Genomic DNA, 23,341 nt, shown 5'->3' on the forward strand with positions numbered 1-23,341 from the left:
AAACTGAAAATTAACCATCAAGCCACCAAAATATCCAAAAGGTTAAAAAAATTAATGCTTATGGGGGGGAGGGTTTGAGGAATTGGGGAAAATATATAAAAATAATTTGCATAAAATTACTACAGTGACTAATGAAGCTACTTAAAATTCTACAAACCATATAATAGTCAGATAAAATTCACTAACCTTCCTGAATTGCCATGTCCACCGTTATGCCAGAAGCAGAATGCAGAAGCTTTTGGTAATTCTGTGCGTTTTGGTCAAACAACTGTACAAGAAGAGTGCATGTCTTCTCATATTCACATCTGCTGACAGTGCATAGCTGCTCCAACTGCTGAAAGACAGTGGCAGTATCATCCAGCGGATCATCTAAATTATCTCTGCAAATATATAAGAACAAGTTTGCAGGCCTTAGTGTGATGTACTATTATTTACCACAAATATACTTTATTGATGTTAAATAAAATTCCATAATGGATAAAGAAATAAAAGACAAATAGATTGAAAGAAATAAAATGTCCATATTTGAAAATAGCATGATTGCATACATTAAAAAAACACCCCCAAAAAAGCTACTCGTACTAGCAGGTGAGTTTACCAAGATTCTGGCATACAGAATCAATATATAAAATTTAACTGTATTACTATATACTAGCAATGAAAAATTGGAGATTAAAATTTAAAAAACAGTATCTTCCAAAGGCACCAGAAAAAATAAACTACTACTTTAATCTGATTAAATATATGTAAAATATTAAGGCTGAATACTACAAACACTGATGAAAGAAATTACAGAATTAAATATATTAAAAAATAAACATGGTTACTGGCTGAAAGACTTGATATTGCTTAGATATCAATTCTTCCCCTAAATTAATATACAAATTCAATGCAATCCCAGTTAAAATTCCACCAGGATTTTGTTGTAGATACTGACAAGATAATTCTAAAATTTACATGGAAAAACAAAGGAAATAAAAGAGCCAGAATACTTTTTTTTTTTACTCCCTTATTTTCATGAAAATTTTATAGTCATATATAATAGACATACAGAAGAGCTCACTAATCACAGGTGTACAGCTTGATGAATTTTACAAAGTGAACACACCAATGCGACTGGCACTCAGAACAAAAACCAGCACATTTAGAGTACCTCAGAGTCCTCCTTATTGCCCAGCAGTCCCCTCTTATATATCCAAAAGAAGAGCAGATTAATTTGGCCTGATTTTGCACCTCATGGATGTTGTACAGTGTACTCTTTTATGTCTGCCTTCCTTTGCTTAATATAATGTTTGAGGGATTCACCCATATTATTGCAAATAATTATGGAAGATTTATTCTCACTAGAGCCAAAATAATTTTTGAAAAGGGAAACCAAGGTGGAAGACTCATACTACCTGATTTCAAAGCTTATTACAAGACCACTTATTCAAGATAGGGTATTGGCAGAAGGAGAAACAGTTAAATTAATGAAAAGAGCATCAAGAAATAGAACCACAGCCATAACCGGTTTGGCTCAGTGGATAGAGCGTCAGCCTGCGGACTGAAGGGTCCCAGGTTCGATTCCGGTCAAAGGCATGTACCTGGGTTGCGAGCACATCCCCAGTAGGGGGCGTGCAGGAGGCAGCTGATCGATGTCTCTCTCTCATCGATGTTTCTAACTCTCTATCCCTCTCTCTTCCTCTCTGTAAAAAATCAATAAAATATATTTAAAAAAAAAACACAAAAAACAAAAAAAAACACTTCTGAATTCAATGTAATGGTACTACCTAGAGACTGTTTGCAAATCGGGTATCTAAAACATTTAAAAAAAAAAAAAAAAAAAGAAAAAAAAAAAGAAATAGAACCACATGTATGCGGTCAATTAATTTTTGAAAACAGTGCAAAGGCAATTCAATGGAGAAAGAAGTCTTTTCTGCAAATGGTGTTGATGTAATTGGCCATCCATATGCTAAACAACAACAGAAACCTCAAGCCTTACCTCACATCACAAAAATTAACTCAAAATGAATCAGATCTAAATGTTAGTTCTGAAAGTACATAACTTTTAGAAGAAAAAATAAAGGATAAATTGGACTTCAAACTTTAAAACAATTGATCTTTGAAAGATTACTAAGGAAATGAAAAAGCAAGCTATGAACTGGGAGAAAGTATCTGAAAAACACACATGATAAAAAGACTTGTGACCAGAATATATAGACCCCCTCAAATCTCAATATAAGAAAATAAACAACCCAATAAAAAATGGGCAACAGATTTGACAGGCACTTTCCAAAGAATACATACATATGACAAAGAAGCCCATAAAAAGATGATCAACATTATTCATTCAAGGAATACAAATTAAAACCACAATGAGGTACCACTACATACATACCTTATGAATGACTAAAATTTTAAAGACTGATAATATCAAGTGCTGGTGAGGATGCAGAGCAATTGAATCTTTCATACATTGCTGGTGGGAATGCAAAATGATACAGCCACTTTGCAAAAGAGTTTGGCAGTTTCATACAAAGTAAAACACACTTACTATGCATCCTAGGAGCCTCACACCTCAGTACTTACACAAAAGAAACAAAAATTTATGTTCATGTAAAAATCTGTACAGGACCATTTACAGTTGTTTTATTCATAACTGATAAAAATGAAAACCACCCAAATGTCCATTCAGATGTGAATGGATAAACAAATTGTGATCGTCCATAAAATGGAATACTATACTGCAATGAAAAGAAAACAACTACTAACCCAACCTGGAGGAACCCTAAGTGCACTATGCTAAGTGAAAGAAGCCGGACTAAAAGGCTATCTACTGTATAATTTCATTCATACAACATTCCGGAAAAGGCAAACGCTATAGGAAAACAAAACAAATCAGCAATGGCCAGAGGCTAAGGGTGGGGAAAGAAATGACTACAAAGGGACCCAAAAGAACTTTTGGGGGTGATGAAACCATTCTATATCTTAATTGAGATGGTAGTTATACAACTGTATGCACTTGTCAGAACTCATAAAACTGTACACTAAAAAGGGTGAATTTTATAGTAGGTAAATTATTCCTAAATTTTTAAAAATTCCAAGATGAAAATACAACAGAAAGATTTAGTTTTCAATACCTCACAACTATGGCAACAGATTCCAACCGAGAAGTGATAAAGGCCTTCGTGATTTCTGGTGCATAAGTGTCTAATAAGTGGGGTTCAGTTGATTTCACAAAAGGAACTGAAGCTACCATCCTTTGCCACAGAGTTAATAAATAATGAACACTGTTGGGAGCAAATTCCCAATGCTACAAAGAAATAAAGCAAATGTTATTTAAAATGACATATATCTTCCTAGAATAAGAATTACAGAGGCAAAATTACTAAACACATATTTTAAAATTAACTTTTATTCAGATTATATAACCAATGAACACTTAACGTAGCACATTTTGTAAATGCAAAAAAGTATAAAGAAGAAACCAACAATCTCTCATTACTCTATCACCCAGGAATGATCACTATCAAAATGTTCATAACTTCCTTCTAATCTTATTTCCATGAATATTTTTCACAGAGGTGATATCATGTGGAAAATATGGTTTCAAAACCTTTTCCTAAATTTAAAAATAGAATTTTCCCTAAAACCAATCCTTAAAAACTTTTATATTTCTTCACATAGATTTTACTACAGCTTCTCAATTACTCTTCAATTATTAAATACTTAGATGGCCTCTATATTTTTATTATAAAATGTTTAATGAACTTTTTAACCTAAAACCTTTCAATGAACATTTTTAGCAAAGTACTCTAATAGATATTTTTTAAATCCCCACCAAATCTTACCAAGAAATTGCTTTAAAACTACCTACAGTTTAATATCAATTATAAATTTCTATTTACCTGTAGGCTAGTAATGGTAAAATTAGCAATCAATCTGATAACTTCAGGATACTCCTTCACCATAACTAACTCTCCCAGCTGATAATTTGTCTTCAAACGAGCTAAAAATCGACAAAATTCATGGTAATTACCTGGATCAGACAAACCCTAAAATATGAGACAAAAAGAAAAGCTTTTAAAAATATGTAAAAACAAACCAAGCTGATGACCATCAATAAAATTCCAAGAGTATTTTATTAAGTCTTCCAGTTTTCATGAGCACTTATGTTATTTTGTGTCAATTGGTAAACAGTTTTGAAAGAAAACAATTTCTGCTGGATTTAATGTTGTTATAAATTATTAATAGTAAGAAATCCAAAGTAGAGGCTTTGCAAGAAACTTTGCACCATGATGGCTAAATTATAATGTTTAGGAACCCATTATATTACACAAAAAATGTGTGTGTGTTGTGTCTTAAATATAAGTCAATAGAAGATTTGAAAAATATTTGAGAAAGAAAATCCTATATAATAAAAGCCTAATATGCTAAGTGTCTGGTTGTCCGGTAGGCCATTCAACCAAAGCGTAATATGCTAATGATATGCTAAGGCCACTCAACCACTCACTATGATGTGCACTGACCACCAGGGGGCAGCAGTTGACCGGTCAACCAGTAGCTATGATATGCACTGACCACCAGGGGGTAGACGCTCCAACCGGTAGGTGAGCTTGTTGCTGGGGTCTGGCCAATCAGGACTGAGTGAGACAGGCCAGACATGCCCTGGAGCCTTCCCACGGTCCCTCCCAGGCTGGCCAACCTCCCGCATCCCTCCCCAGCCCCAATCGTGCACCAGTGGGGTCCCTCAGCCTGGCCTGTGCCCTCTCGCAATCTGGGCTGAGGGACATCCTCCCCCGAGTGCACAAATTTCATGCACTGGGCCTCTAGTCTATAATAATCTATAATAATAAAAGCATAATATGCTAATTAGACCAGAGAGCTGAACTACCTTCCGGACAAAGCCGCAGCAGCAGGGCCAAGGCAGAGGTGGTTAGGGGCGATCAGGCAGGAAGGCAGAGGCAGTTAGGGGCGATCAGGCAGGCAAGCGAGTGGTTAGGGGCGATCAGGTAGGCAGGCAGAGGTGGTTAGAGGCGATCAGGTAGGCAGGCAGAGGTGGTTAGGGGTGATCAGGCAGGCAGGTGATTGGTTAGGGGCGATCAGGCAGGCAGAGTGGTTAGGGGTGACCAGGTAGGCAAGTGAGTGGTTAGGGGTGATCAGGCAGGCAGGCAGAGGTGGTTGGGGGTGATCAGGCAGGCAGGCGAATGGTTAGGGGCGATCAGGCAGGCAGGCAGGCAAGCAGTTAGGGGTGATCAGGCAGGCAGGCGAGTGGTTAGGGGCGATCAGGCAGGCAGGCAGCGGCGGTCAGGGGTGATCAGACAGGCAGGTGAGTGATCAGGTAGGCAGGCAAGTCGTTAGGGGCAAAGAGGTAGGCAGGTGAGTGGTTAGGGGCAATGAGGCAGGCAGGTAGAGTGGTTAGGGGCGATCAGGCAGGCAGGCAGAGTGGTTAGGGGCGATCAGGCAGGCAGGCAGGCCAGCGATTAGGAGCCAGTGGTTCCAGATTGTGAGAGGGATGTCTGACTGCCAGTTTAGGCCTGAGGGGTCCCGGACTGTGAGAGGGTGCAGGCTGGGCTGAGGGACCCCCCTCCATGCACGCATTTTGTGCGCTGGGCCTCTAGTAAGAATATAAGAATGGCCTCTGGAAACCCTAGAAAAGAGCAATCCCACCCCACCTCCCACCCCACCTTAAAAAAATAGTGTATGTGCACACACAAACAACAGAAATTTATTTTAATTCAACAAATTTTTGTTGAGTACCTACAAGCACTGTACCCTCATGCATCTTCCAGTTAGTTGCTAAATGAAGAGTCATTCAAATAATTTACTGTCATGTAGGGCACAAAGTTTAACAAAAATAGCACAAGATACAGAAGTAACTTTTGAAGGAGGCTAGGTTAGGTTAAAAGGAAAGACAAAAAGAGGTGCGCCCAGTTGTCTGTGAGCACCTTGAAGATTAGGGAACACATGTTATGATCTTGATAGTTTGAGCACTTTGCTCTGTAGCTGGCATGAAACAGAATTCAAAAAGTATTTGCTTAATACTGAAGGAATTTATAAGAAATTTCTTTCAAATGAGCTCAAGGAAAGAACATAAAATAGTGTCTAATTATTAAGGACAAATTACAAAAAGATATTTTGTGCTCACAGGTCTTTTAAGGCATGTTTGTAATTCCAAAATAATCAATATAATATTCAAACTAACTTTTACAGCCATGAAACATCATTTAGATGTTAAACCAATTAAGAGAATGATCTGATATTAGCATATTACCCTCCACATATTGATTGATAATAGAATTAAAATTCAAAAATTTTAAGTATATTGGTAAAATTTCATTTATCAGCAAAACACATTTTAGTTATACTAAATTGAAAAGGTAAAGCAAATGTACAACATATAAGAACAACCTGCAAAAACAACTGGTCTTTATGAATACATTTTCTTTATGTACAAATATTATGTTCCCTCAAAATTAGTAGTAACCAAGAGATTTATATAAACTTCCTTAAATTCATCATTTAACCCTTTAAAATCTGTACTTTTGTTACAAATATTTTAAACTAAAACAAAAAGTGAAACAAAAAATTTTATGTAGGCATGCAAAATCACTAAATAATGGCTTTGCAATTTTTTTTTAATTTTGTTTGTTTTTGTTTTAAATATATTTTATTGATTTTTTACAGAAAGGAAGGAAGAGGGATAGAGTTAGAAACATCAATGAGAGAGAAACATCTATTCAGCTGCCTCCTGCACAGTCCCTACTGGGGATGTGCCCGCAACCAAGGTACATGCCCTTGACCAGAATCGAACCTGGGACCCTTCAGTCCGCAGGCCGACACTCTATCCACTGAGCCAAACCGGTTAGGGCTGCAATTCTTTTAAATGAATATAGCTATTGAAGCTTTGCACTTAGTGTAGAAAGTAGATTTTACAATCTACAAACTTTTATTTGTCCACAAGAGGGCAAAAAGACATCATTTCATCATTTAAAGCCACTTATCCCAATATGAACATTCAGATTTACATTGTCTTCTAGTTCTGAAGGTAGATATAACTCTGAATTAATCACTTCAAAACGTGCCCATTTCTACTACAAAAGAACTATAAGGAAGATGAATATGATACTTCCTATTTTCTAGTAGAATCATAATAAAGAAAAGAGTTTATTAAACACCTTTCAGCAGGAAAACTGTATTTCTATATGCTAAGTATTAATTTGGTTTCTTCATAAATACCTGAGGGTTTTCAAGTATCCGTTTTACTCCCTTAATTAAATTACCAAGGTACTTGGCACGTTCAGGACTGCTGAATAAGGACCTTCTAGTAGAAGCAAACTGAACTAAACATGAAAGCGCCTGAAAAAGGAAACAACAAGAGTCATTTCAATTTTAAAAGTAACTATGGCCACATTTGTCTCTACGTAAAAAATATTATGTTTTAATTTTTGCGATTAAAAAAGCATTATAAAATTCAAAAATAATAAAAGCTAAAAATTTAACCTATCTACCTCCACCACTGACAACTCTTCAACCCCACATTGACATTTCTATAGGTGTGTATTCTCTTCTAATACTTTTCATATATTATGCTAGAGGCCTGGTGCACGGGATTCGTGCACTGGTGGGAGGCGTGGCCTGAGGGGATCGGCCAGCTGTGGGAGCACCACTCATCCAGGTCAGCCAAGAGGCGCTCCCACTGTGGGAGTGCACTGACCACCAGGGGACAGTTCCTGTATTGAGCGTTTGCTCCCTAGTGGTCAGTGCGCATCATAGCGACTGGTCCACCAGTCATTCTGTCGTCCGGTCACTGGGCTTTTATTATATAAGATACTAGTGGCCCAGTGCATGAAATTTGTGCACGGGGGGGGGGGGGGGACCCCCTTGGGGGATGTCTGACCACTGGCTCCTAACTGCTCACCTGCCTGCCTGCCTGCTCGCCCCTAACCACTCTGCCTGCCAGCCTCCTCACCCCCAAATGCCCCCCCACCGGCCTTCTCACCCCCAACTGCCCCCCTTGCTGGCCTGATTTCCCCCAACTGCCCCCCTACCAGCCTGCTTGCCCCCAACTGCCCCCCCACTGGCCTGATCACCCCCAACTGCAACCCCCTACTGGCCTGATCGCCCCCAACTGCCCCCCCTGCCGGCCTGCTTGCTGCCTATTGCCTCCCCTGCGGCCTGCTTGCCCCCAACTGGTGCCCCCTGCTGGCCTGCTTGCCCCCTACTGGCCTGCTTGGCCCCAACTGACAGCCCCCTGCTGGCCTGCTCACCCCCAACTGCCCCCCTGCTGGCCTGATTGCCCCCAACTGGCCCCCGCTGCCGGCCTGCTTGGCCCCAAGTGACACTCCCCTGCTGGCCTGCTCACCCACAACCTCCTCCTCTGCTGGCCTGACTGCCCCCAACTGACAGCCCCCTGCTGGCCTGCTCACCCCCAACTGCCCCCCATGCTGGCCTGCTTGCCCCCTACTGCCCCCCTGCTACTGGCCTGCTTGGCCTCAACTGACACCCCCCTGCTGGCCTGCTCACCCCAAATGCCCCCCCCACCAGCCTGCTCGCCAACTGGCCCCCCCTGCAGGCCTGCTTGCCCCCAACTTCCTCCACCGCCAGCCTGATCACCCCCTACTCCCCTCCCCTCCTGGCCTGATCACCCCTAACTGCCTCTGCCCTGCCACTTTGGCTTTGTCTGGGCGGCGGCCACGGAGCCGGCTAGGGTGACCAAGGAAGCCAAGCCTCCCACCCGCTCCAGCCAGCTCTGTGGCTCTGGCCAGCACCACCATCTTTGTCACGAGTGATGGTTAATTTGCATATTACTCTTTTATTAGATAGGATGCCCAGAGCAGTCCCTGGACATATACACTCAAAAGGCTTTCAACTGCTTCTGAGGACCAGTTCTTTTGTGAACCCATGAACCAGGTGTTCAATCAAAAAGAAAATATGGTTTTGTGATAGAATATATTTGGGAAATAGTGCATGTTATGCACTATGGCAGTGGTCGGCAAACTCATTAGTCAACAGAGCCAAATATCAACAGTACAACGATTGAAATTTCTTTTGAGAGCCAAATTTTTTAAACTTAAACTTTTTCGCCCTAGCCAGTTTGGCTCAGTGGATAGAGCGTTGGCCTGCGAACTAAACTTAAACTTCTTCTAACACCACTTCTTCAAAATAGACTCACCCAGGCCGTGGTATTTTGTGGAAGAGCCACACTCAAGGGGCCAAAGAGCCGCATGTGGCTCGCGAGCCGCAGTTTGCCGACCACGGCACTATGGTATCCTGCAAATGGAGGAAGGTGAGGGACTCCAACAGCTTTACTGAATCTAGCATGTCCCATATTTATTTGGTAACAGAATATTCATTAATATCTTGAGGAACAATTTGGAAATGCTGCTGGAAGAGTTAGATGCTCTATAAAAATGCCTACTGAGTATTTATGGCCTAGTTATCTTCCTAAAGTTAATACTTTACCAGGTAATTTCACTACCTGGCTTCTTAATTCCACCACTGGTGCCCACTGAAGTCTGCTGGATCATTACATGAGGCCCCAAATTGGTAACTTTTAGGTCAAACTGGCCCTTATGTTTTTGTCCACATAACATTTGCTTGCCTGATTTTTAAAAAAATACAATTTGTGCTGATATTTAAATATTTCCATTTCACACATAATGCCTGGGTCTCTTGGCAAAGGTGATAATAAGGACAAAAATCAGAGGATGGCATTTTCTGATGTTCTCCAGTTTGCCTTACTGTTGAAAAAACCAACCAACAAACACAAAACAAAAAAAACTTCTTAGGCAATTCTGATGTGTAGAAGGTTTGGGAGCTACCAGCATATTAAAAATACCCAGGGTTAGGGGAGCCCAAACACGTAGGGTTGAATCTCAGCTCCAACTGTTCGTTTATTGCCCTGGGAAAGTCACCTTTGCCAGTGTGGTTTCCGGTCTACATAGGGTAATAATACCCCATAGGGCCACTTTGAGGATAAAGTGACATAAGCACCATATAGTAATAGGGCATGCCCAACAAATGTTACCTTCTCTTAAAGCCATTATATTCCATTTTATTTTTTAAGCACCAATAGCTTGTTTTGTCCAAAACATAATTGTACACACAACGACGGTTTTAAACAACTAAAAACAAGACTATTGTGGTTAAAAGACAGAAGGCTGAAGCTTGGTGGCACCACCTGGACACATAAGTGTCCTCTGAAACCTTGTTTCAAAACCACCGTCTTAAAATCCTAGCTTTAAGAGCATACACCTTAAAAAAAAAAAAGAAAAGAGTATTTTTGTGAATCTGTTTCTTCTTTCTAGGCGACAACACATCTAAAAAAACAAAACACTGATATGCACTTTAAATCGGGAGCATCTTTTTCAGGAAATGGCAATATTAGAATTCCCAACTTTACTTCTACAAGCTTAGATATTAAACTGACAACTTTTTCTTCTTTTTTTTTTGTCCAATCTCGCCTGGTTTCTGTTTTAGATTCCACAGGATGAGGTTCATAGTCTCAAAGATCTAGTATATAATCAAAGAATTTTAAGAATTGTTAAATCACGTAATAGAATTGGATTAAAAAATTTAACAACTGAAGTAATGAGCACAAAATCAAGTGAGCAGGTCTCTGTTTCTCATTCAGAGATATCTGATGGGGACTGCCTGGCACTCAGAAGACCTGGAGACAGGCCGGGCTGAGAAAGAGCTAGAAAGAGGGTAAGAGGAGGGAAGGTAACTGATGGGGTGGCCAATTACTGGACTGAGGCCCAGAAGGAATGGGGACTGAGTAGGAAGGAAGATATACTTAGGAGGTTGATAGGTTGTGCTGGCTCTGGGCAGGAGCTAAATCAACAGTAAATGGCTCTGGGATCACCCATGAAATGGAATGCACTGTTGACTCTGAACAGAATCTGACAAACAGCTTCAGCAATACAAATCCCAGAAATGTAAGACTTTCCTGTGAGAGGTAAATCCAACCAAGAATATAAGTAGAATTTTTAAAAGTAACTCTATAACAACCTTAGATAAAGATCACAGATACTTTTTAATGAAATAATAAATGATTTTTACTTACTAACTGAGATAGTAGTGGTGGAAGTGAATGATACAAATTGAAGAAAAGATCCAATGTTTCTGGTTCCAGAAAAACTAGAAAAAAAATTATTTTCTAATACCATTACTTTCAATTCTGTGATCTTAACATAATAAGACTTTATCATATAAACCAAGAACTCTAAGACCTCTGTATGTGGCCACTCTTTCTAGTTAGGCTTATTTTCTTTTGAAAGATGAAATATAGTGGAACCTCGTTTCTCGAACATCTCCCATCTCAAACAATTTGCTTTTCAACCTGACAACCTTTCATGCTGATACCTGTATGATCAGGTGGCAAACAAGAGCATAGGGATAAATTTCAGGAGAATCTGCAAGTCTGATAATGCCTTCATTCTATCTTATACTTGGAGAAAATGCGAGAATCTGAGTCAGTTTAACACTGTTAAAATCTCAGGATATTGTGCTGTGAATATTTTTGGGGTTTTGGGGGTTTTTTTTGCTGCTTATAATTATTGTTAAATTTTCATTTTTACTGTGTATTTCCTTTCCTTTTTGTTAAATTTTCATTTACATTTCATGTCCTTTTTGTTTTCCAAGTTTTTATTTATAGATTAAAAAGTACAAGAGACATGTTTTATATATCAGGAAGGTTAAAACAGGGAATCATTTGGGGGTCTGAAGCAGATTAATTCCATTTACATTATTTCTAATGGGAAAAAATGATTCAGTTTTCAAACAGCCTTTGGAATGAATTAAATTCGAGAAACAAGTTTTCACTGTAATACACAGATAGAAATTAATTACCTAAGGTGTTCCTTATTTCTATGTAGCATCTACAGTTCTTACTGGGAGAATTGTCTTAATATTTTCATTTGTATTAAAGTAGTATAAACATTTAAAACTTCAAATAGTGCCAAAATAACTAAAAAATTTTAAAATAAAAAACAGCTATACCCTACCTCACTTCATATCTTTCAACTCTTAGCTATATTTACATACATATTTCTAAATAGCATGCTATATACTATTTCTTTATTCATTTTACTTTAGGCATTAAATGAATTTGTGACAGTATATAAGGCTTTAGTTGTCTAATCACTCACCCCACCACCTTCCACAATCCATCCTCTTAAAAATCCACCCACTATTACACCAATTTGGGATTAAATCAATTCTAAGTGTTTACATTTATTATTACTATGTAAATAATGTTAACAGCTGAGCCACTATCCTTATATCACACTTCTAATACTCTCTGTATTTAATCAGAGCATCTTTTCTGTGCTTATTTGTCTACCTATCTGTCACTAATTCTTTACAAATGTTGACAGATTTGCAAAATGTTCATGACATTTTCCATATGATTAATAACAACAAATAACCGATCATTTTCATCTTCCCACTGCTACCTCCCAGAGCCTTCAACATGGACTGGTTATTCCTAAATTTGTTATATAATTATCTCCGTGTTATATCTGTACATTGTCATCCTGGGTTGAGGCTCCCTTTTCCCAAACCCCGAATCTTCCACTTTTTTGGCTTGTATGTTAAGTAACTTCTTGAGAACAAGTGCATAAGGGATAAGTTTCAGGAAAATTTGCAAGTCTGATGTCTTCATTCTACCTTATACTTGACAATTTCAGTCTAGGTTGAAAATAATTTTCCCTCAAAAGTTTGAGGATATTACTCCACTGACTTCTAGCTTCCAGTGTTGCTGTGGGGAAGTTTAATAACATCCTTGATTCCAATCCTCTGTAGGTGACTTAATTTTTTTCTTTCTGGTAGGTTTTAGGATCTTCTCTTTATCCTTATTATTCTAAAATGTCATGATTATGAAGCTTGGTGTACTTTTTCCATTCATTTTGTTGGGTACTGGATGGGACCTTTCAATCTCAAAATTTATGTCTCAGTGCTATGGACATTTTTTGGTATCACTTGTTTGCAAATTTCCTTTGGGGAAAGAGAGGGAAAAGGCAGTCACCTAGCTTCACAGGTGGTAGAGATTCTGGGGAGTTTGTGCAGAACTTTTTACCAAGCCCGTTCAGCCCCATTCTACCTTATATTTGACTATTTTAGTCTGACTTCAGGAATACCCTAGTGCAGTGGTCGGCAAACTCATTAGTCAACAGAGCCAAATATCAACAGTACAACGATTGAAATTTCTTTTGAGAGCCGAAAACCGACTTCTGCGCATGGGCCACGAAGTTTCCATCGCACTGTACATGCGCGCCCGCACATGGTATTTTGTGGAAGAGCCACACTCAAGGGGCCAAAGAGCCGCATGTGGCTCGTGAGCCACAGTTTGCCAACCACTGCACTAGTGCCATCATCTTTCTGGGATGTGTGAGAGCAAATCAGCTTGCTTTTCTTGGTATCCCTTGTAAGAAAGTAAGTTGCAATTCTGCTTTGCTTCGTCAGTTACTCTCTTCGTTCTCTTTATAGCTTTGAAAAATATGTTGATATCTGTTGTCAAGTATTGTTTCCTCTCCCGTTTTATCTGAAAGTTTCAAAACAGAACTCTTCATTCCTCCCGCCCGCCCCCAACCCCCCCCCCCCCACCCCGCCACACACACACAGACACACAAAAACCTGTTTTCCTCCTGACTCTAGAGTGGTCTTTTCTTTTTTCCAAAATCAAAACATGGAAGTTACTCTGTGAATTGTGGAAAACAGCACCTACTTTGGGTTACAAATCCATTTGAACTTTTTGACTGCCTAGCAGAAAATACAGATGACTGTACATAGGCAACTACCTTGCTTAATCCTGTGCCTTTTATGCTGACTGTCCCTCACACTAAACTTTTTTCTTACTTGTTCTCCAGGTTGTTGGGATCTGCACTGTGCAAAGATCATCTGCAGATTCATCTGCTGAACTGCCAATGAAGTCGAAGTTAAGGCAGTTGAGGACCAGTTTCAAGACCTGCATTACTAGGTTTTGTTGATCTTCATCCTGAAGATTTAAAGGTTTGGCCAACACCTGAAAAAAGTTCCAAGTCAAATATAACTTTCTAAAATATGTCAATAAACAAATTTTCACTAATTTAAATAATTCTTCAATGCCAAATTAAAATTAGCAAAAAAAGAGTTTGCGAAGTTATGTTGTTGTACATATTAGAAAAATGTAAATCACTATAAAAAGTCTACAACAGACTATTTTCATATTTAATTTTGTAAAATGGAAATAAAAAATTTTACTCTTAACTGCATCTTGTAGGTCATCTTGTAAAGTTTTAACAGGTAACAAATACTTTATACAGCACAAATGTATAAATGTATGGGATTCATTGAAAGGTTTCTTGGAACAAGCTGAAATATTCTTTCAGGCATAAATTATCCCTATTCAGCTGAGAAAGGTTCTCTGAGCTGTCTGAATGTGGGAGGACACTCACAAGCTTCTAGAGACCAATCCTAACCTCCCCCCCAACTAATGTCCCTCCTGACACAACCAGAATAGATTTACCTCCTAGAGCAGGGGTGGGCAAACTTTTTGACTCGAGGGCCACAATGGGTTCTTAAACTGGACCGGAGGGCCGGAACAAAAGTATGGATGGAGTGTTTGTGTGAACTAATATAAATTCAAAGTAAAGGAGCGGAGGGGAGAGCAAGAGAACCGGATAGAACAGACGGATCCGGCCCGCGGGCCGTAGTTTGCCCATGGCTGTCCTAGAGATACACCATAAAATATTTGTGGAGGAAATGATATAGTTTGGCATTCTGCTTCAAGAATAACACAAAAAGAAATAAAGTTGCTAGGCTAGGGATAGAGCTGAAACAAGACTGGTTTAACCAGTTACTACTAACTGGTTTAAGGGTACAAAGGAGGTCATTTTACTATTCCATCTTCTTTCCTACATTTTAAAATAACAGGACCTTTCAGCCTGGCCTCCTATGGGAGTTATCATGTTACTAAATTACAGAACTGAAATAAGTACAAAATAGTGATTAGTGGAACATATGTTGGGAAATGCTGTACTATCCCAATTAACAAGCTTGAGCATAATGGAGCCCTATATTATAAGAGAACACAATGGAATCATAAATCCTACTATCTATCCCTAATGACCAATATGGCACAAAGTAGCAAATGGGAAAATATTTCCCTAAGAAATTATTAAAAGTAAACTATCTTGGCTCAACCATGAATAAATATTGACAGCTGATGAATTAGGAAAACCTACTGTCATTTCATTGTTCAGCTACACCCCATTAAAATATGGGTAGGGCAATAAAGAAACTAAGTCCCAATTAGCTTCTGCAATAAATAATCTACAGTAGGAAGACAATGAAACTACTACCCAAAGACAAGTTATTCAATGCTCTTTGGATTTTATTTTACTATATTCCTAGTGAGTAAAGGTGGATTTTTTGGAACCTCTTACAGATTTGGCAAATCTACTATATTAAGGTTGCCTACAACTCTTCAAAACGCAAAACGGGGAGGAGGACTCACTTGAAATTCTTTTGAAACTTAAAATTTCCTAAATACTCTAATAGGATATTGCATTATTAAATAACTTACCTCTTTTAGAAGAGAGCATGCTAGCACTAAGATGTCTTTGAGAGAAGTGTCACGAAATGAGGTAGCTATTTTCCTGTGTTTTGCTGAAGGTCTAGAATAATCAACCTAAAAAGATCAAGATGAATTTATTTGACCAGACTTATCAAATAGCAAAACAAAATTTACTAATTAAGAAAAGGGATGGGAATAATAATTAAAGAATCATAAAATATCAAGCTAAAAGGACTTTTAAAAATCTACTGAGCTAAGTGACTTGCTTAGGGTTACTAAAAAAGTTAATGGTAGAACCATGGTCAGAACCCAGGTTTCTGGATTGTTTTAATTGAGTGCTCTTTCTATAAACCATACTGATCCCAAAATTAAAAACCAGAAATGGCTATACTTTCAAAGGCAATATAAACACATCTATATCTATATCTATATCTATATCTATATCTATATCTATATCTATATCTATATATATAAAAGCCTACTGACCATTTGACCAGTAGCTATGATGCGCACTGACCACCAGGGGGCAGACGCTCAACGTAGGAGCTGCTAAGCTGCAGTGACTTGGCAGCTGCGGCTCTCAGGTGACGCACCCAGAACCAGAGAGGAGGGAGCCCGATTCTGGGGTGCGTCACCCGAGAACTGCCCTCTCGCAATCTAGGACCCCTCAGGGGATGTCAGAGAGCCAGTTTCAGCCCGATCCCCGCAGGCCAGGCCAAAGGACCCCACCCAATGCATGATAACAGACAGATACTAAGACTATCAACTCCTGAATCATGTACCATATTTCGCATTTAAGTAACAACTTCCCTGTTCCTCAGACTCCATCTTTAAAATGAGAAATCTCTAAGATGATCTTCAAATTCTAACTTTCTGTAAATCAGCAAACTGAATCAGTTACATAAAAATTCTTCTATATAAGTGATATTTCTATATTCTCTCTGAATATTTTATTAATGATAAATAATTATTAAGAATAAATTTACTAAGACTAGTTCTTAAACCTCTAAAATATATATGGTCAAAACAATACTATTAATATCATTAATATTTCCATTTATCAATAGAAAAGAGCAAACAAAGTGAAGTCTGAAACCTGAAAATTAACACCATGGATTAGAGCAGTGGTTGGCAAACTGCGGCTCGTGAGCCACATGCGGCTCTTTGGCCCCTTGAGTGTGGCTCTTCCACAAAATACCATGTGCAGGCACATACAGTGCGATTGAAACTTCGTGGCCCATGCACAGAAGTCGGTTTTCGGCTCTCAAAAGAAATTTCAATCGTACTGTTGATATTTGGCTCTGTTGACTAATGAGTTTGCCGACCACTGGATTAGAGCATTCCTTTTGCTACTTGGTAGAATAAACCACTTTCTTTGCTTATTTTACTAGAGTATTCATTTAGACATTCAATTTTCTGAGATGAAAAATTGTGGACCCATTTTCTACTACATATCTATATGCCTTTACCATGTAGGCAAAGGTATTTTACTACTTGATGATTATATATTGAATACACTCCAGGAATAGTAGAATTTGCTTCTGAAAAAGCAGAATAAGCCTGGCCAGTATGACTCAGTGGTTGAGCATCAACCCATGGTAAGTAAATGTCAAGTGGAGATAGAAACTAGCTTGAAAGGATTCCTGCTGGCCAAATTTGGGGAAATTTTGAGCATCAAAATATGTCAATAACAAATTATAACCTGTTAAATAAAACAGGAAACTAAGAAACCATACCAATATAAATAAATGAATAAATTGAAACTGATGAAAAATTAGGTATTTTCGGAGTTTTATTTTAAATGTCTTTATTGATTAAGGTATTACATATGTGTCCTAATTCCCCCATTACCCCCACCTCCCATTCATGCCCCCACCCCCCTGTTGTCTGTGTCCATTGATTAGGCTTATATGCATGCATGTAAGTCCTTTGCTTGATCTCTCCCCCTTACCCCCACTGTCCCCTACCTTCCCTGAGTTTTGATGTTCTGATTGATGTTTCTCTGTCTCTGGATCTATTTTTGTTCATCAGTTTATGTTGTTCATTATATTCCACAAATGAGTGAGATCATGTGATATTTATCTTTCTCTGCCTGGCTTATTTCACTTACCATAATGTTCTTTCGGAGTTTTAAAGTATCTCTCCATAAAATACTTACTATTTACAAAGGGGAAAGAGTAAATCTACAATTGGAGACGCCTGGTAGAGACAGTCTTAATCAAGTGAACCAAAGTGAACATCATTAGTAAAATAACAAATCAAATCATTTGTTTCCAGGCAGGTGACAATGAGAAGACCACAGTGTCACTTCTGCTATATTCTTAACAAATATGTATAATCTGAATCTAATAATGAAGGATCATCAGACAATCCCAAATTGAGGGACAAACAATTAACTTTCACAAATTTCAAGATCTTGAAAGTGAAGGCAAGATTGAGGAAATTTTCCAGATTGATAGAGACTAATAAAACATGTCTAATAAATGAGATGCATGATCCTAAACCAGTTCTTTTCTGGGACAAATGGTGAAATTTAAATGGAGTGTGAGGATAACAGTAATATGTCATTTAATTTTCTAATTTTAATGGTTGTATTATGGTTATATAGGAGAATGTCCTTGTGTGTAAGAAATACACTAAAGTATTCTGGGGCCATGTCAGCAACTTATTATCAAATGGTGGTTGAGAAGAAACTTCTTTGTATTATACTCCCAAATTTTCTAAATAAAGTTTTAGATAGTTATTTAAAAAAACAACAACTTGGGTGCTCTCTGAATCATACTTTTATTAGAACTCTGTATTACCTGGTCTTATCTTAGTAACAATCTACACACAGAAAACCCTGACGACCAGGGCAGTCTGCAGTCCTAGCATACTATGAAGTAGGAAATGGAAAAAGTAAATGCTGGTTTTTAGGATGAGCAAAAAGCTGGTGGTGTAAGCTAGGTAATGGATACATTGCATTGCTGTACTATTCTCTTCACTGTTCTGAGATAAAATATTCATACTAAAGTTATTTCTAAATACCGTGTTTCCCGAAAATAAAACATCCTCCGAAAATAAGACCTACTTACAGGTTGCCTTCTGAGTGAAATATAAGGCATCCCCCGAAAATAAGGCCCCCAGGCTCTGTCTCAGAATGAAAATTAATTTACCGTAAACTGGTCGCTAGGGCCGCCCCGACTGGCATCTAGCAACCAGTGACATTACACGGAGTCCTGACGTCACTGCTGTGTGGAGGCGGAGCGGAGGTCGGAATGAGTGGTGAGCGCGGGGCGGAAGAGAGGAGGAGACTTTCGCAGATGCGTGTAGAAGAACAGGAGGATTAGAGCGGACGGGACGCAGCGAAGGTGGTGAGTGCTGGTCTGTCTCTGGTGACACTACCTGATGCTCGCGGCCGCCTTCATGATGACAGAAGGTTCTCACTCAGTGGCAGACCCTGCTCCAGCCCAGATCCAGGCCCCAGCAAGCCCAGTGACAGTCCCCAGGCAGGCCCCAGGGGGTAAATGTCTGATAAAGGGGTAGGGGGGATGTCTGGTGAAGGTGCTCAGTGGCACAGGGGTGGGGGGAGGGGATCACTTAAAATGACACAGGAGGATCAGAGGGGGCAATCAAAATGACACAGGAGGATCAGAGGGGACAATCAAAATGACACAGGAGGATCAAAAGGGGTTACTAAAATGGTAATCCCCCCTCTGATTCTCCTGTGCCATTTTGATTCCCCCCTCTGATCCCCCGTGTCATTTTGAGTGATCCCCCTCCCCCCACCTTGATACCCCAATTCCTTTTTTTTTTACCCCTAGAAATGAGCGCAAAAAGAAAAAGCTACTCCGTGGAGTACAAGAAAGGAATCGTGGAAGACTCTTGGGGCCAAAATCTTACTGCTTTCTGCAAAGAGAAGATGTTGAGTATCCGATTGGTCCGAAAATGGCGAGCAGAGTATGGTAACCTCATTGAACAAGTGGACAAGGGAAATGCTAAAAAGCGCAAGTGTGGATCAGGTCGGCAACCATTATTTTCTGAGCTGGAAGACCTGATCTGTGAATGGGTTGCTGACAGGAGAGCAAAGGCTTTGGTTGTGAATAGGGCTCAGATTCAAGAATTTGCCCTTGCAATGGCACCACAGTTTGACATAGCCCCCGAAGACTTCAAAGCATCACAACACTGGCTGGATAATTTCCTTCAGCGAAGTGAACTGTCTTTAAGAAGATCTACAACATTGTTTAGGTTGGGAGATACTCAAGTTATTAAGCGAGCACTTGCATTCAAGTCCTTTATTGATGATGCTGACTTCTCTAAATACAATCTTTCCAACATGATTGCTATGGATGAAACTGCAGTGTTTATGGGCCAATCATCTCAAACAACAATTGAACAGCGGGGTGCCTCCTTAGCGTACATTCCCTCCACTGCTTACGAAAGTGCACGTGTTTCCTGTATTTTGGAAATTCGTCTGGATGGCACTAAAATCCCACCTTTAATCATTTCTAAGGGCAAGAAGGAAAAGATTGAACGTGTTTTGTGCGTTTTTATTCTTGAAACTGAAAAAGCCTGGGCTACACAAGCAGTTATAAGGTAGTGGGTCGATTTAATGCTGCCGCTTGTTATGCGAGGGAGCCAAAGAGGTCTGCTAGTCTGGGATGCAGCCAGCACTCACCACGCTAAAGACATGAAGACATTTCTTCACGAAAGAAAAATAGATCAGATAATGATTCCCGCAGGAATGACGGCCTATCTCCAGACTCTTGATATTGCAATAAACAAGCCATTCAAAGACAATTTGCACATGGAAATTAATGACTACATTGAAAATAGAATGGAGAGAAATCAGCGTGGAAACTTTGTGAAACCTAAACTGCAAGAAGTTGTGACTTGGGTGAAGAATTCATGGGAGAAAATCACTGACAGTTGCATTGCAAATGCACTGCGAGCAGGCTACCTTGACAAGAAGTACTCATTTAAAGACAGTGCTATTGCTAAACATGAGAGATTTGGTCCACTGATTCTGAAAGAAATGGAGTCTCAAGAAATTCACCAGGAAATTCAGGAATTGGATTGTTATGATGATGTTCCAGAAGATGATGACATGATTGTCATTGAATAAATGAGTAAATTCTTGATACTGTAGGATTCACAGTTTGTCTGGTTTGTGTTGACAACTACCGTACTACCGTACCGTATACAGGTAATAAATTTCCTTTATTTTCATTTAACAATAAATGTGTACCGTATTCTTCTTCATGGAAAAATAAGACATCCCCTGAAAATAAGACCTAGCGTGTCTTTGGGGGCAAAAATTAATATAAGACACTGTCTTATTTTCGGGAAAACAGGGTATATATTTTTAAAAGAAAGTTAGAGTCAGTCCTCAGACATATTTACAGAGTCTAATAGGATTAGCCAAAGTCCTGGTCATAACGTCCCTGCCAACATAGTAACTCTTTTTCAGGTACTATTACTATTAGTTCTGGAGATACATCATAGATATTGACACACATCCATGAGGCAAGAAATCTTTACATACTCTGGGAGGTAAATTAAGAAATCACTTTATATCTAAAAAATCCTTCCCAATAAATCTAGAAATACTTTCTAATTCCTGATTGAATACAAGTAGAAAATAGTTATTTTGGAATTTTTTACACACAGAAACTATACTGTCTCGCCAAAGGGCGTTGGTAAGTAGTCCTGGGCAAGCTTTCTCCCTACATGCATGTGTGTATGTAAATACATGCATGTACATATGTGGATATACACACACACATATATATATATACATACAAGCAAAGACCATTAAAGATGACACTTTTTATATAAAATCACTACATTCACCTTGATTACAACATTCCATATAGAACCCAACTTCTGCTTTTATTCTGTTTAGAACCATGTTAATTAAGTACAAAGTGAATAGGAGCAGGTGACAATGTGCTCAGCTGCTGAGCTCATAAAGACACCACTGGGGGGAGGCGTAGCTTCTGAAAACTTGTATGGGGAGAAAACCCATGCTAGCAAGTGGCAAAGTGCCAAGGCCTGTTCTCTGATGAGTCCTGCTGTGTATCCATTGTTGCATATCAATTCACCAAACCACTTCTCTTCTATTTGTAAGCAAGTAAATTATACTCCATATAATTTATTTCTTATGGTTAGTATATTACTATGTATACAGAACACAAAAGGACAATTCTTCAATTACCATGGAGCAAGGTCCATGTCTAATTCCCTGTTCTTTGTAATCCTTTCTACTATTGCTGTTATTTTCAGTAACAATGAAAGTGTTCCAATACTTATCTCACCAATAGACAGAAAAAGACTTGACTATTCAGAGTTTTATGCAACATAAAGATTTTATATCAAAGAAACAGCATCACTTAGCAAACTCAAATGTCACCATTAGATGGAAAGGCTTACCAGGTTCATTTCTTGAGTCAATTCTGAAAGGATTATTACTCCTATTATGCAGTGTTGCACGGTACCCTTCGGAGAAAATAACAAAGTTTAGACTAATTGGTGACATGTGATTGGTTCTTACAGTGTAAACCAGGTAATATTTACAAGTAATTAAATACTGAAACATCACGTTTTTTTAATCATATATCTATTAAAATATGTAGAAAAATCACACATAAAGTCCACAAATAAAAAGAATTTCAAGTTCATTTTTAGAGGATAAATTTAGAGCTGAGTGGGATAAAAGCTCACCTCTTAGAACTGTGATACCCTACAAAATTTTTCAGCACCTAGGACTTATAATAAGCTAAACCTCAAAATATAAGTTTGGTTTAATACTTTTCATAAGAACATTACGAAAAACACTTTTCAGCTCTATAAATTTGCTTGAAGTCTACTGAGATAGCTGCATTCAGTAAATAATAAACGGCTTAGAAACTAATTTAAATCCCTCAACCCAGTATCAGATAAGATCACTAAGTCCCTTTTAATACTATTTAGTAGTGGATATGTATGCATTTGTTATGTATCCATAATGGGCATACAGTTTTATATCTTCTATGATGCTTTTAAGGTAATCAACTTCCAATTTAATATCAAAAATTTCAAATCAAAATTCAGATTTCATGTGCACATTACTAACAAATTACCCTACTTCAAACTCAGACTGGAAGTAGGAAATAAATGCAGCATCTAATTATAGTATAATCATAAAAAAACACTAGCATAGATGATAACGCTTTTCAAGTTTTAATTGTATAGTTGGTCATTTCCTATCACAGAATTCTACTAACACTGAGCCACTACGTGTAATTAAGTTCAAATTATCTCATAATTAAAATATAAACAAAAGAAATAAGCCCTGATTTTTCCATTTTAATTCTTTAAGACAATCTGAACTGCTTGAACTGAGCTACAGGTTTCCTGTTACTGACGCATCCATCCTCTGCGTACACCAGGCCTACACTCCTCCAAGTGTGGTTCCCTGAGTGACTGCTGGTCCATGAATCCGTTGGTGGCCTGCAAATCCATTCTAATCTGAGAATGGTTTGGTACTGGTCTATGACAAGAGAAAAAGTCTGCCCTGAATATAAAATAGCTGAGTCACTAGGTACACTGTTTAGTTTAGCTGGCATTAAAAAAAAATGTTTTTATGGATTTCTAGAGAGATAGGGAAAGAGATGGAAACACGGATGAGAAACTTTAATCGGCTGCCTCCTATATGCCCCCTACCAGGGATATAAACAAGAGTTAAGTCCCTACTACATCTCATCAACATTATAACAAAACTAGAGGCCTGCGCCCTTTCGCAATCGGGACCCCTCGGGGGATGTCGGACTGCTGATTTTGGCC

At 38.7% G+C, this 23,341-nt stretch overlaps 1 protein-coding gene across 2 annotated transcripts in view; it reads right to left on the reverse strand.

Annotated features, from left to right (window-relative positions):
* RANBP17 (RAN binding protein 17) overlaps positions 1–23,341 on the reverse strand; it is a 234,587-nt gene that overhangs the window by 196,178 nt on the left and 15,068 nt on the right. For both annotated transcript variants that reach the window (XM_080677003.1, XM_080677002.1), the window contains exons 5-12: positions 21,950–22,015; positions 15,548–15,652; positions 13,840–14,005; positions 11,048–11,121; positions 7,219–7,338; positions 3,888–4,034; positions 3,120–3,292; positions 187–380 (exon numbers count right to left, since the gene is read on the reverse strand). In XM_080677003.1, the coding sequence (XP_080533129.1) occupies positions 187–380; positions 3,120–3,292; positions 3,888–4,034; positions 7,219–7,338; positions 11,048–11,121; positions 13,840–14,005; positions 15,548–15,652; positions 21,950–22,015 (1,045 nt within the window). The remainder of the gene's footprint in view (positions 1–186; positions 381–3,119; positions 3,293–3,887; positions 4,035–7,218; positions 7,339–11,047; positions 11,122–13,839; positions 14,006–15,547; positions 15,653–21,949; positions 22,016–23,341) is intronic.

Source organism: Plecotus auritus (genome assembly GCF_963455305.1).
Source record: "Plecotus auritus genome assembly, chromosome: 6".
Classification (NCBI taxonomy): Eukaryota; Metazoa; Chordata; class Mammalia; order Chiroptera; family Vespertilionidae; genus Plecotus; species Plecotus auritus.